Source organism: Oxyura jamaicensis, chromosome 1, assembly GCF_011077185.1.
Source record: "Oxyura jamaicensis isolate SHBP4307 breed ruddy duck chromosome 1, BPBGC_Ojam_1.0, whole genome shotgun sequence".
NCBI lineage: Eukaryota > Metazoa > Chordata > Aves > Anseriformes > Anatidae > Oxyura > Oxyura jamaicensis.
The window spans coordinates 186,780,374-186,795,011 of record NC_048893.1 but is presented as its reverse complement, the minus strand read 5'-3'; the positions used below and the strand labels follow the sequence as shown (position 1 = coordinate 186,795,011).

General features: G+C 40.3%; 1 protein-coding gene across 3 annotated transcripts in view; it reads left to right on the top strand.

Moving 5' to 3' along the window:
- The first annotated feature begins 33 nt into the window (after nucleotides 1-33).
- PARP4 (poly(ADP-ribose) polymerase family member 4) overlaps nucleotides 34-14,638 on the top strand; it is a 48,906-nt gene continuing 34,301 nt past the window's right edge. The window contains exons 1-9 of one of the 3 annotated variants that reach the window (XM_035326697.1): nucleotides 34-67; nucleotides 1,299-1,455; nucleotides 5,012-5,144; nucleotides 8,706-8,901; nucleotides 9,853-9,976; nucleotides 10,725-10,803; nucleotides 11,371-11,484; nucleotides 12,536-12,685; nucleotides 13,972-14,109. In XM_035326697.1, coding sequence (XP_035182588.1) covers nucleotides 5,019-5,144; nucleotides 8,706-8,901; nucleotides 9,853-9,976; nucleotides 10,725-10,803; nucleotides 11,371-11,484; nucleotides 12,536-12,685; nucleotides 13,972-14,109 — 927 coding nt within the window. In that variant the 5' untranslated portion in view covers nucleotides 34-67; nucleotides 1,299-1,455; nucleotides 5,012-5,018. Of the gene's footprint in view, nucleotides 68-476; nucleotides 1,187-1,274; nucleotides 1,456-5,011; nucleotides 5,145-8,705; nucleotides 8,902-9,852; nucleotides 9,977-10,724; nucleotides 10,804-11,370; nucleotides 11,485-12,535; nucleotides 12,686-13,971; nucleotides 14,110-14,638 lie in introns of those variants that run through there. The other 2 variants (XM_035326679.1, XM_035326688.1) reach the window with 2 other exon arrangements.

The window sequence follows — 14,638 nt, the reverse complement described above, 5'->3', positions numbered from 1 at the left end:
GGGCTGAGGGAGCTGGGGCTGGGTAGGCTGGGGAAGGGGAGGTTCAGGGAGACCTCATTGCTCTCTGCAACTGCCTGAAAGGGGTTGTGGGGAGCTGGGGGTCGGCCTCTTCTCAAAGATAAGCGGTGATAGGACTAGAGGGAATGGCCTCAAGTTGTGCCAGGGGAGGTTCAGGTTGGAAATGAGGAGACATTTCTTCTCGGAAAGAGCAGTCAGGCACTGGGACGGGTTGCCCAGGGAAGTGGTGGAGTCACCGTCCCTGGGGGTGTTCAAGGAAAGGTTGGACGTGGTGCTTGGGGACATGGTTTAGTGGGTGACAGTGGTGGTAGGGGATGGTTGGACCAGGTGATCTTGGAGGTCTTTTCCAGCCTTAATGATTCTATGATTCTAAGCTTGCCCTTGCTTTGCCTGCGCTTTGGTTTTGCCAGTTACAAACATACTGCCTGTATTGTTGCCCTGAGGCTGGGTTCTGCATTAACAAGGGGAGTAACTGTGCTGGGAAATAGGATTTCTACCCGTGCCTTTTAAAAGCACAGTATCATATTTAATCCTTTGGCATTCTTATGGAAATACAGCAAAGCTTTGTTTTCAGTATTTGTGCACACTGAAGGCCTGACAGGGTTCCAGGTTGTTCATGGTCTGGTTTTGGTTGACAAAAAATTACGTTGGGCTCCCTCTCCATGCTAGGAGTGCAGTCCATTGCTAACAGTGATCCCTAGCTTGCAGGTTGATAACTAAAAGTTAACTATATAAGTACATAACAACTAAACTACAAGTTCGCATGAAATTCTTTTGAGGTCATTAGGGCCTTGTGGATCTCCACCAAGATCAATTAAAAGTGTAAGAATTAAACCAGAAGCAATTGTCAGCAGTTTTCCTTTGCATAACCTTCTTATGAGCTATAAAAGCGTTTACTAGCAGTTAATTCTCAACACACACGTTAAATATAATCATTCTCTATTCTGATTTTGAATTTGGGAAAGTTTGCAGTTCAAAAGGAGTAAAGAAAAACACTTTGCTAAAATTCCAGGAGAAGTTTGATTCTCTAGGGAAATAGGAGAAAGAAGAGAGGGTAATATTCGGTGGTCAGTAATGATGGAGAATAAGGTCCTCTTCAGTCAAAGGAGAGCAGAACTGCTGAGGATGTACTGCACAGGCTTCAGATACATTTCCCACTGTCTGTAAGGTATTTCAAAGCTCACTTGCACTTTAACAGTGAGTTTCCTCCTTCAAGCACAGCGAGGGCTGGTGCTCCTTATTGTTCAGTTGGCTGCACTTTGCTTGGTTTGTTTATTTGACAGGGTCACAATTGCTGGCGCTGTCCCTTCGGGCGTTTCGCAGGCAGGTATGTGTGTGCCCCAGCCCTTCCTACCCCCCTACACCCAGCGTTCCGGTTGCACTTTGCCCTGTTGAGGAAGCAGGAAGATCATTCAGGAAGAGGAACTGCCAGAGCGGGTGAGTGTAAACAGTTTTTCATCCAAACCCTAAAGAGAGGAGTGGGATCGGGGTCATTTAATAGCTCTCATGATGGGAGCAGAGAAAGGGTGAGGGGGGTCTTCACTTCACAGACAAGCTTAGTGAAGTGAATCTGCCCTTCCCTCAAGTTTACACATTCCTTTCTGCTTACTGGTTGACACTATGGTATATTTACAGATCAGTTCTCTCAAGATTTTTTCCTTTGTTCTTAACTGCATGGCTTTCATAAGCAAGCGCAATATAAAATATTTTTTGTGGGGTTTTGTATCACATAAGAGCTACCAAATTCAGTTGCTTCTCAAGTTTCTGTGTGAAAGATGGATGTATTGGTAGGGATGATGTTTGCAATAGCTTGTATATATGTCATTACCCTCCTAATAATCTGTGTGTTTAGGCTGTGTGAACAGCATTAATTGTTTCCTGAGGAGACAACTTCTGGAAACTTAAGCAATATCCAGAAGCTGCTGTAGAGAATATGCTGAGAAATCTAGTGCCTGCAGTGTTACAGTGCAAAGGGAGGCAGTGCCCAGACCAATTAGATAGTTCTAATATGGAAAACTTTTGGCAGTGGTACATTTGTCTTTATATATGACACAAATTAATTACCCAAGCCAAGTTATATGGCTGCATCTTAAAAGATCATTGCCACCTGAGATAATGTAGTATCTTGCAAAAACCTCTTACTTAAAATACAGAAAGAAGAGTTAGTTTTTTTTGTATGTGTGTGAGCAAAGAGTACTTTTATGCCAAAAGCACTGGTAATGCCAGACAGCAGAACACAAGAGCCACAAAATACAAGTATATACTGATTTCATATGTCCTTTAATCCTTGATCTGCTGTCTGCCTCACCTAAATGCATGCATCATCACTGCAGTGTTGCCAGTTCTTTCAGATATGTAGGGTAGTAGATGATTTGGGGTCCTTCATACAGATTACCTTTATGAGATCAGATTTTATATACGTGTGTGTGTCTGATAGTGTTGATTTTCTAGGTTTTCCTGAAACCTCAAATTCAAATGAATTTTGTTGCCCCCTCTCCATGACTGACTTCTTCCTTTGTGCTCGTAACTCAAGTTACGGCAGCTTTTTTACTGCACTGAAGAAAAGCTTTATTTGCATTAATTGAAAATCAAACATGCCATAGAGTAAGAAAATACATGTATTCCTTCTTTGTTTGTGTTTTTGTTTTGGTTTTGGTTGACTGGTTTTTATTTGTCCTTTCCTAAACTATCTTTATCTCAACCCAGGAGGTTTCTAAATTTTGCCTTTCTGATTCTCTTCCCCCCCCGTCCAGCTGGGAGTGAGGGGCAGTGAAGGACTGGTAAGCTTAGCTGCTTACCAGGGTTAAAACACACCACTTCTAAAATGCCATTTTAAATGGCACTGGTTAGTGCCATTTAGAAGTTTCTCTGCCATGTTAGTGTCTTTTGTTTGTTTGTTTGTTTGTTTTTCTCAACACTAAATCAAAAATCAACAGATTTGTTGTAAAAGCTTTGTTGGCCTTGTAAAGACTTCGGTGCAATTGATCAATATGAGTTTCTAAGCCAGAAAAACGTGTTGGGTAACTCAATGACAGGTTAGTTTTTAGTCCTAAGAAACTACTAGAGGAACAGTTCTAACATAGCACATAAAAATATAAAGTGGTAAATGAAAGTTCAAACAGCTTCTGCTTTCCTTTTCGAGTTTTTTAATGTTGTTGTTTATTTCTAGGAGTAGAAGGATAGGAGCTTAACCACAATTTGCCATGTATGTGGGAGCTCTCATCAATTTGGAGAAATGTCATTTTTGCTCTGAATGGCTTGTCTAAGAGAGATGGCACTTAATTTCGGAAGTTTTTAGCCAACACGAGAACTGCCTTCCTTTCATATTATGTTTACTTTCAAACATGCAATTTCTTATTTGTTTTGCCTCATTCTGTGATTCCAGGGTGAAATTGGAGAGGCCAAATACTCTGGATTGTCATTTTTTTTCCAGTTATCCCACAGTTAAAAGTATTTGTCCTTAAGTCACTGTGAAAATTTACATTATCAAGTAGCTTTTCCAGAAATATCAACAGAGGAAAACCAAGCTTTTACCAGCGACACTGATACTAACCCCCCGGCTGAGATATGGCCATGGTATACTGGCAGCCAAGTAATCATTCAAAAAAAAAGAATTTATGATCTGAATATTTTGTTTTACAAGCATACATACTCTTTGTGCTAGTTACTGTAGCATTAGCAGTTTGGCTTGGAGCAGCAATGCAAGTTTAAGGCAAATCTTTTGGTTGTCAGGAGTTCTCAAAGCGGTTTTGTGGTATACTGTCTGAACGCCTTTCCAAGAAAACTAAATTGGACACCCTGTTTCAAATACGTTTAGTGGGGAAATTAGTTTGTGGTTCTCTGTGAACTCACTGGCGCTAGGTCCTCTAGCTCGCACTTGGTTTTACCACTTTTGTTTACCAGTAAAAGGCTCTGTAACCCTGAAAAGCTGTGATGTGCTGAGGCACGCATAGGCTGGAGAAAGAGCTCAGTGCTCTGCATAGTGTTCTCATTTACACTATAATGTTGTTTATCATTCATCATCAGTTTTTAAAATAAGAATAACTTTACACTCACATGTGTCCAGGAAAATAAATGTGCAATGATTATACATTGTAGTGGCTTAAACTAGGCACTGCCTTTACATTTTGTTGTCATAAATTCTACTCCTGTTAAAATAAAACTTTCCCAGCCTCTCATATCTTAGCATAGTTTGTCACAAATGACACACAGCCAATTTTCATTCAATTTATTTTACAGACAATTTAGGCTGACATGGCTGATAAGAGCAGCAGTTGCCCTACATCCATCTCTCCCCTGCTCCTCCATCATTTTCAGTGCTATGCTTCTTCTTCGTGCCTGCGTAAATCTTTGCCCTAGGCCAGAAATTAAGTCAATTAGAAAACAGGTCTGGATTAAAGCTAGCCTCGTGTTCTGGGTTGTTGGTTTTGTTTCTTTTTTTGTTGGTGTATACTCGTGGGTTTTGTTGCTCTTGTTAGGTTGTGTTTAATCTGGATCGATTTACTGAAGTTCTTTTTAAATGTTTGTTTTTATTATTAATATTATTACTATTATTTAAACATTATATGTACATCACTGAGTACAAACAGGAAAAATAGTTCATATTCTTGAAAAGAAACAGTTGTTTTATAAAGGTACTAAGTGAAAGGGGACCAGAAGGAGAGTTGTTCCAGTTTAATCTAAGATCATTCCACTTCATTAACAATGGATACTAACAGCAAAAGGTCAAGGTATGAGTTTGACAATTAGTTCAAGCCGTGACTCAATTGAAAATGTAGGTCACACTAAATAATTTTCCATATCATTTTTTTTTAATTAATAAAACTGATTAAGGGATGTTCTTCGTCAATTTGATTACCATGCTGATAAAATGGGATTTGTTGTGGAACTCCCTAGAGTTGAAAAGGGAATATTTGTTGAGAAACTGCTTAGGTGGGTAGTAGGAATGAAAGATTTGTTAGCCAAAATAAACCCTTCTTTTCTGTCTTAACAGGAGGGCAATGGCAATCTTTGCAAACTGTGCGTTCTTTGTTAAAGTGAGGTACTTACCCATTCAGGAGAAGAACAGCCTAAGAGCATGCATAAAAGAAAATGGTGGAGTAATTCATTATGTGATTAATCGCAAGGTAAGTTCTACATCTGTTTCTGAGATCTTGGAAAATACCAAGTGGTGTAAGTGTTGTCGAGTGTTAATATTGCCTCACGTAGAGAAATAAGGACTGTAGAGATTATTTCACTGTTTAATATTTCTGATTACGTTTCTAATGGATCTATCTCTGTAGTACTGAAATGTCTCAAAAAAAAAAAAAAAAAAGTGTAATATTCTCTCTCTACAAAAGAATCAGGGAGGCTTTTTTTCCTGGATAAAGTTGCCATGTTGGTTTTCTGTTCACGTCATCAGGGAGCAGAAACTCTGAATAAGGAGACATATCCCTGAATTGGATTTTGGGTGTGTCGTTGTTTATACTAATGCAAGCATTTTATGACAGAGAAAAAGATGGCTGTAGAGTTAGAAGTCTGTGATACTGCAGTTGTTAATTTAAATACAGGTTTCTGTTTTGAGTATATACTGAACAAGCAGCATGGATAAATCAAGGAGCCTGTTTGCATGACACGCAGAGGAATGAAATCAGCAGGTCATACCTCTACTAGTACGTTATGTGTTTGTAGGGACTGTGGCCAGGCAGCATGGCTTGGCCCACATCTGTACTAATGAACTTTCTTGGTCGTCAGAGCTGAGCAGCCACATCCAGCCTGCCTGATGGGAGTGGCCATGGTGATGTTCCTCTCCCATAGCATGCATGGAAGCTGAAGGGATGTGAGTGGGCAGAGTCTAGAAGGGCCAAGGAACATGCTAATGCCACAGCAATATAAGTATTCACGTGCCAGTGTCAGCGAATGGATTATCTAACTTCATAGTGAAGGCATAGTCGCTGCTGCCACTTGAAAGTGACATTTATTTCCTCCCCCCACAAAGCTAGTACTTGCAACAAGCTCATAAATATTGCCATATTAGAGCTCTTCTAGTCTACCTTGGGAAGAAGTGCATAATATTTTGATTTTTTGTTTTGTTTTCTCTGTATACTTTTTTTTTTTAATTTTAAGAAGAGTATGATTAAGCAAACTAATTTCTCCCTCTCACTCTTGTGTAACATTTCCTAATAAAGCATTGAGTGAGTTAGTCTAAACTCTGCTGTTAATACACACAGTTTCCATAGGTGACTGTTATTTTACAAACAACAAAGTCATATTTGATATCCTCAAGAGTCTATAGATTGATTTGTGCATTACTTAAGGAGTTGGCATTATATATATATATATATTTTTTTTTAAGAAAAGGAATGTGTAAAACAAAGGAATATCGTAGGCGCATTGTCATCTTTTTTGGAGCCCAGCAGTTTTCCTGGCACCTCTGTCAATGCACATCTGTTTAGGGGAGAAAGTGAAGAACTGAAGAATAACATAGTGAGGTCTAGCAAGAGTATTCCAAAGACATGATGGATTTCTTTGCCCTCTAAATTGAGGATATTCTAAGCTGCTTTCAAGACCAGGTTAGATGAAGCCCTGAGCAACCTGATCTAGTGGATGGCATCCCTTCCTGTTTTTACCAGCTTTGTTGTGCTCCTCCAGACGTTTTCAAGTACCTTAACATCCTTTTTACGTTGTGGGGCCCAAAACTGCACATAGTGTTCAAGTTGGGGCCACACCCATGCTCAATATAGCAGGAGAATCACCTCTTTTGACCGTCTGGTATGCTTTGTTTAATGCACCCCAAAATGTGGTTTGTCCAGGGCACGCTGCTGGGTCATGGTGAGCCTGCTGTCACCCAGCACCCCCAAATCTCTTTCTGCTGAGCTGCCCTCCAGCCTCGTGTCCTAGTCTGTATCTGTGTCTGCTATTACTTTGTCCCAGGTGCAGCAGCCAGCATTTTCCTTTGTTGAGCTTTGTGCTGTTGAGTATTGCTCAATGCTCCAATGTATGTAGAACCCTCTGCAAGGCTCCTCATCCCTCCAGAGATTCGTCGGCACCTCCCAGTTTATTATCATCAGCAAACTTGCTGAGGATTCATTCCACTCCTGCACTCAGATCACTGACAAAAATGTTGAACAGAACTGGCCCTAGAACTGAGCCCTGTGGAAGGCCAGTCACTGGTGGAGTCCCCCAGGGCTCGGTACTGGGACCAGTCCTCTTTAACATCTTCATCGATGATCTGGACGAGGGGATCGAGTGCGCTCTCAGCAAGTTTGCAGACGACACCAAGTTAGGTGCGTGTGTCGATCTGCTCGAGGGTAGGAAGGCTCTGCAGGAGGATCTGGATAGGCTGGACCGATGGGCCGAAGCCAATGGTATGAAGTTCAACAAGGCCAAGTGCCGGGTCCTGCACCTGGGGCGCAACAACCCCAAGCAGAGCTACAGGCTGGGAGATGTGTGGTTAGAAAGCTGCCTGGCAGAGAAGGACCTGGGAGTATTGGTTGGCAGTCGGCTGAATATGAGCCAGCAGTGTGCTCAGGTGGCCAGGAAGGCCAGCAGCATCCTGGCTTGCATAAGAAACAGTGTGGCCAGCAGGTCCAGGGAAGTGATTGTCCCCCTGTACTCGGCTCTGGTGAGGCCGCACCTCAAGTCCTGCGTTCAGTTTTGGGCCCCTCGCTACAAGAAGGACATGGAGGTGCTCGAGCGAGTCCAGAGAAGGGCTACGAAGCTGGTGAAGGGTCTGGAGAACAAGTCTTATGAGGAGCGGCTGAGGGAGCTGGAACTGTTTAGCCTGGAGAAGAGGAGGCTCAGGGGTGACCTTATTGCACTCTACAGGTACCTGAAGGGAGGCTGTAGCGAGGTGGGGGTTGGTCTGTTCTCCCACGTGCCTGCTGACAGGACGAGGGGGAATGGGCTAAAGTTGCTCCAGGGGAGGTTTAGGTTGGATATTAGGAAGAACTTCTTTACTGAAAGGGTTGTTAGTCACTGGAATAGGCTGCCCAGGGAAGTGGTGGAGTCACCATCCCTGGAGGTCTTTAAAAGACGTTTAGATGTAGAGCTTAGGGATATGGTTTAGTGGAAGATTTGTTAGCGTTAGGTAGGAGGTTGGACTTCGTGATCTTGGAGGTCTCTTCCAACCTAGACTATTCTGTGCTTCTGTGAACTCCACTAGTGACACCAGCCAGATACAGCCCTATTGACTACAGCCCTTTGAGCTCTACCATCAAAACTATGCAGAAAGTTTAAACTTTCAGCATATATATGATTCCAGTAAAGCAGTGTAAGGTTCTTTGTAAGGCTACCAAAGCATATTACGATTGTTCAGGACTCTGCCCAGCTTTTTTTATACTGTTATCCCAAAGAGTATTTGATTTATAACTAGTTGACAACTATAGCGCTTGGCCTGTTACTAGACCTCCTGTCTGCTGCTAAAAGGTCTACAGAACATTAGGACTTGGCTGCCCTCATAGCTCCATCATTACTGTAGAAAGATGGGCACGCTCCTAAGTTAGCCATATTTTAGTCTCCCTGTTTTCTATGGAGGAATTGCAGAGCTATCATGTCTCTAAATTAGAAATATGATCCAAAAGGTGTTGTGTTTAAAATCTTGCCTTTGGACTCTAGGATTTTGCCAGTATGGATTGCAAATAAACGATGTTTGGATTAATTTTGTAGTTGTGTGTGCATAATAGTTGTAATTGTAACCTGTCTTTCAGTGTACACATGTTCTCGTGGATACTGCTGATGTCCTCAGTTGTCACGATCTAAAAACTATTCGGAAATATCAGCTGCCTGTTGTATATGCAGATTTAATTTGGAAATCAGTTGAAAATGGGAAGCTTTTGCCAACTGATGCATATGAGGTTAAAACATCACAAGGCGATACTTCTAACCAATGGCCAGACAGACATGGTAGGTATATTTGGTGTGGTGTAAGCACCTATCAGTTACTTTGGGAAAGAACATTTCGGAAGGTCAGTATTTCAAATCAGGATTAAAGAAATCAGCAACCATGGATATTGGGAATAAAGTTGATATAAATAAGATTTTTTTTCTGAAAAAAAAATCCTAAAACTAATTTACAAGCACGTGAAGGACAAGAAAATCATCAGGAGTAATCAGCATGGATTCGCCAAGGGGAAATCATGCTCGACCAACTTGATAAGCTTCTAAAATGAAATGGCTGGCCTGGTAAATGAGGGATGAGCAGTGAGTGTTGTCTGTCTGGACTTCAGGAAGGCCTTTGACACTGTATCTGATAAGATCCTCGCAGACAAGCTATTGAACTATGGGCTGGATAGGCAGACAGTGATGTGGATTGAAAACTGGCAGAATGGCCAGGCCTGGAGGATGGTGATCAGTGATGCAAAGTCTAGCTGGAGACCAGCAACAAGCAGAGTACCCCAGGTGTCAATACTGGGTCCGGTCCTCTTCAATGTCTTCATTGAATGATGGGGCAGAGCATTCGCTCAGCAAGTTTGCTGACGGCACAAAATTGGGAGGAGTGGCAGATACACCAGAGGGTCGTGCTGCCATCCAAAGGGTCCTCAACAGGCTGGAGAAATGGTCTGGCAAAAACCTCAAGAAGTACAAAACTCTGTTCCTCCCCTTGGGGAGGAACAGCCCCAGGCACCAGGTCGTGCTGGGGGCCACGCAGTTGGAAAGCAGCTGGGCAGGAAGGGACCTGGGGATCACCAAGCTGAACATGAGCCACCAATAGTGCCCTCGGTGCTAAGAAGGCTAAAAGTATTCTTGGCTGCATTACGCAAAGCATTGCCAGCAGATCAAGAGAGGCGATACCTAGGTTAAGTTAAATTAGAGAACCCAGATACTATACCAAGTAAATAAATGTTTTGATTGCAGGTTTGGAAGACCTATCATCTTCTGAAAACAAAAATGCCACAAATCAAAATGAAAGCAATGACCTCGATCCTGCTGTTATAGCAGAAAATGACAACAAAATTGTGTTCAAAGTAGGGACTCTCAGGTAAAATGATAAATAAGTGTCTTGATACATCTATGTTGATATTTATGTAAAAGAAAAAAAAATAAACTTTCCGATCTGTTTCAGCAGTCAAGATCTCTTCTGGAGATTGTTTTATACAGTGTAGTGAAGGAAAAAGTTATTATTTCTTCTCTTTCTATACCATCTGTATGAATTTATAACTACTTCTACCTTTTTTACCTTTGAATCAGACTGTGGAAATTGTTTTTATGTTTTTCCATCTAGTATTGTCTTTGTAGTAAGCACCTGCAATCCAGCTCATTAATGGATGCAAGCCTTCTACCAGCTCAGCAGCTGTTTAGCATCACATAATTTTTATTCATTTGCTTCACATGGATTTTTATTTGCTATCCAGTCCAGTTCATTGTTTTTAAAAGTGTAGAGAATCTCTCTCTCCAAGAAAATTCTTGGGAGAGCTGAAAATCACTATCATGAGACTGCCCTTGCTTGATAGGGAAAGAGTATTGTTCTAACTTTTACTAATTATTGAATTAAATTAACAAAGCCAGCTCCAACGCTCTTATATTAAAATGAATTAATAAAATGCAGCTTTCACTTTCAGAGACTGCTGTTCAGTGGTAGGGAAAGTATTTAGTTACTCTTTTATTTTGCTGCTGAAAAACAGATTTATGTTCTTACATTATTTCTTACTGTAGAGTGATGTTGCAGCCTGTTACAACACAGTATTTACTGGGCATACGTGATTTCAATTGCTCTGATTCCATTCCAGATTTTACACTGAAAATGATCAGGATGCTCCTTTTTTCCCTCAAGATTTTGAAGTTGCAAAATACAATGTCCTTGAAAAAGTAAGCCTTTCTCTTACTGTGACAGAATGTAGGATAATCAGTAGACGAGTAGAAGCCTTGCAGTTTTATACTCATCAGCAATCACTCTTTTATGTTATCATGTTCTGCAATGCAAAGAGGAGTATCGAAAAATACTTCAATGCTTTCTGTCTTGCAGTGCAGCCTAATTCTACCAAAATGAAACTCCTCTGTTATTGGTGTAGTGTTCTCACCAAAGTATTGCAGTAGAATAATACATATATGCTTCTGACTAGATATATGTTATTATGGCTATTATGTGTTAAATCTCATTTAAGTGTTAAACATTTTTATTAAAAAGCCTTTTAAAGCACAGAAATGATGGAATCATACAGGCAGCCCTGAGAGGAGCTTCTGCTCATTATGATGATACAAATAATGAATAATTTTGTGGGGTCTTTTTTAGCCCTAAAATCTGTGGTTTTAAGTGGGGTGAAAAAATAAGTAGACGGGGAAGTATTTGGTGTATTATCACATAAATGAAACATACTTAAGCATTAAATGGGGGGGGGGGCCCCCCACGGTGTCTTTATTTCTCTCTCCATTCAGATTAACTCCATGGGAAGCAAAGATTTTGTAGTTATTGAATTACAGTGTACCCAAGAAAAGCATGACTTTCTGTTCCGACTGTATGCACACTTCAGTGCTTCAAATGGAACCAAGGTATGAGCCACTCATTGACGTTACCTGTTTGTTTCTTTATGCACATTGAACACTCCTGTCCCAGAAAGCTTTACATGCTCTTCATTCTTACCTGCAGGCTGATTCTTACATATAGAGAATAGGAGGTCCTTCTATTAGCTGTATCATAAGAAGTTTAGTTCATAGTTGGCTCCTCCACTCTGTGTGTTTGCTTACAATTCTCAGAAGAGCTGCTCTGGGGCTTGGCAGCAACACAGCATGGTCCTGGATGCATCTGCCTCAGATACATGCATGTTCCTGGTAACATCTAAACTGTGTGATGCTTAACTGCAAAACTGCTACAAGGAGTGATAGTGTGGGTGTACTCCTGAGAGACAGAAAAGCCTGTCTTGAGGGCAGCCTAAGGACATGTCTCAGAGTAAAAGTTAAGTATGTGCTCTGGTATAGCACTGACAGTCTGTCATTGTAGCAACATTAAATTCAAGTCAAAGGAGCTGTATCAGGGATGGACTTGGGTTATCTCAATCAATAGCAAAAGTTATTCCAGCACACATTTAGATAAAACTAATTTGTCACTGTGTATATGAAGCCCTGTGCTTGATCTTCATGTCCCACGAACCCTCATGAAAGTACTGCCTGGCCAGAAGCCTGATAAACCAGAAGCCAAAAGTTAAGTGTGGATTTGTCAGCTGTTAGCACAGTGTCCGGTAAAATTGATTCTATTCTTTAGAGGTTGGTCTGTTCTCCCACGTGCCTGCTGACAGGACGAGGGGGAATGGGCTAAAGTTGCTCCAGGGGAGGTTTAGGTTGGATATTAGGAAGAACTTCTTTACTGAAAGGGTTGTGAGGCATTGGAACAGGCTGCCCAGGGAAGTGGTTGAGTCACCATCCCTGGAGGTCTTTAAAAGACGTTTAGATGTAGAGCTTAGGGATATGGTTTAGTGGAGGACTTGCTAGCGTTAGGTCAGAGGTTGGACTTCGTGATCTTGGAGGTCTCTTCCAACCTAGGTGATTCTGTGATTCTAAGTCTATATATAATTTCTTCAACTAACTTTGCTCTTTCAATTTACAGAATAATAAACAATTCATAATAAATAAGACTGCTGAAGAAATACGAGAAAATTATGATATTTTGGTGGCAAACCTGAAGAGCCAGGATTTCCTGCTCAGAGAAACTTTTCCACCAGAAGCAGAATGTTTAGCTTCTACAAAATTACAAAAGGCTTGTACAATTCACTTGTTTACACTTTTCTGTCCTTAATTATTTGTTTTAGTTTCTAAATTTCTGAATGTGGTAAACACTGTCTAGATTACAGTGATACAGCCATAGGTTAAGTGAAATTTTTATAGGTAAATGTTTTGAAATTGTTTTAGGAATATTAAGAAAATCTTCAAAGCAGTTAAACACAGTAAAAGCAAATACATTCATATTCATTGTAGTTTTTATTCTCTGTAGGTTCATCACTCATTTTTTTCAATAAAAGGGTGTACTAATACAGCAACCAAAATTATTACATCATGTTTGACTTTGTTATAATTATTTTGCACACTATACAGATGTCATAGGCTTGGTTGCTGTAGATCTTATTGAAATCAGTAACAGGACTCCCTCCAGTGGCAATAGATGTTGGATTCTGCTCCCTAAAGTAGTTTTCAGACAATGTTTTACTGGTATTTAAAATACCTGTACTGTGACAGAAAGCTATCTTTCCCATTTACTTTCTCACTGTGCTTCATCTACTTCTCTCTTCTACCGTGGCTAACTTACCTTTTATGGCACAACTGGAACAGAGAATATATCCAGCAATGGCCCACAAACATCATCTAGGGATCTCAGGAGCCTTATGGCTGATGCCATATGAACAAGTAATGCAGCATGTGCAAATGTATAATAATTGTTTAATGGCATCAAGTTTAGTGGAAGTTGCTGGAGTTGAAGAACAATGACAAAAAGCTTAAGTAAATACTTTAAGTTTTCCTCAGACAAGCAAATCTGTTTTCACAACTCTTTTTGCATGTATAAATTGCACTGATATTCACGGCCTTTGTACTCTCCTGTTGCTTTACTACTCCATTTTTTTATTTTCACAGGAATAATGTCTTTCCCACCAGAGCTTTCCTACAGAGAACTATATCTATAGTTACAGCATCTCCAGTGTTTTATAACACTGGCCATTTTGAACCATCTGTTCTTTTACCAGCTGTGTAAAAGTATTATGTCCTTATAACTGATAGTACAATATAATGTTAAAGATATCAAACAAATCAGCTGGATTGTCTCTTCCAAGATGTTATGTCTCAATTTTCAAGATAGATCATGGCCACTTGCCTTCCATGCTCTTCACCTGAAAGAGTTAAAAAGGCAAACCTTCCCCTTCCTTTAAGTTGATGGAACTGAAGAAATTATATAAAGCATAAATGTGTATTGTATACTATATGGTTGGTGAGAATAGGAAAGTTCCTATTGCATCTCTGTCTGTCCACTGAATTGTGTTTGTTTTACTACAGTTACTTCTAGAAGAATCCATAAATTCAAGTGCTATATGTCAGCAAGTTAGTGATTTTGTGGAACTGATCTGGGCAGAAGCTCTTGGCCACCTGGATAGCCTACTATTTCAATCAGTAAACAACATAAGTCTAAATGATGTAAGTTAATTGTTGTTACTCCATGAAGACCCATACATAAATGCTATTATAAGTAATTTTTACCAAGCAGACAAGAATGTTCTGTTTCAGATTGGAATTGGTAATTACATTGGGTGCTCCTATACTTCAACGTATCCATGCTTCAGAAATTTCATCTCAAATTTTGTTTTGAATTGTGTGACACTAAAAACCTGCTGTACTCCCTAGAGCAGAGGATTCTTTTCCACTTTATAGCAATGTACACAGTGCTTATGGGAGGATCCCTTCTATCAAGTCCCATAAGAAGATAGTTGTAGAAGACAGTGCGTAATGGTAGGTTATCTCCTGCCAATATGCTCCAACCATATTTCAGTTAGACATTCTCTTGTATTTAAAAAAAAAATAGTTTTAATTATAGTCCATGACTGTGTTATCAGATGACACATATAATTAACATATGGCATCTCATGAAGGCCTTTGGATATTACAACTCTTATTGAAAGAAATTGCCTATCCATCCCTCTGTTAACTCTGTGGTTCATTTAATCCT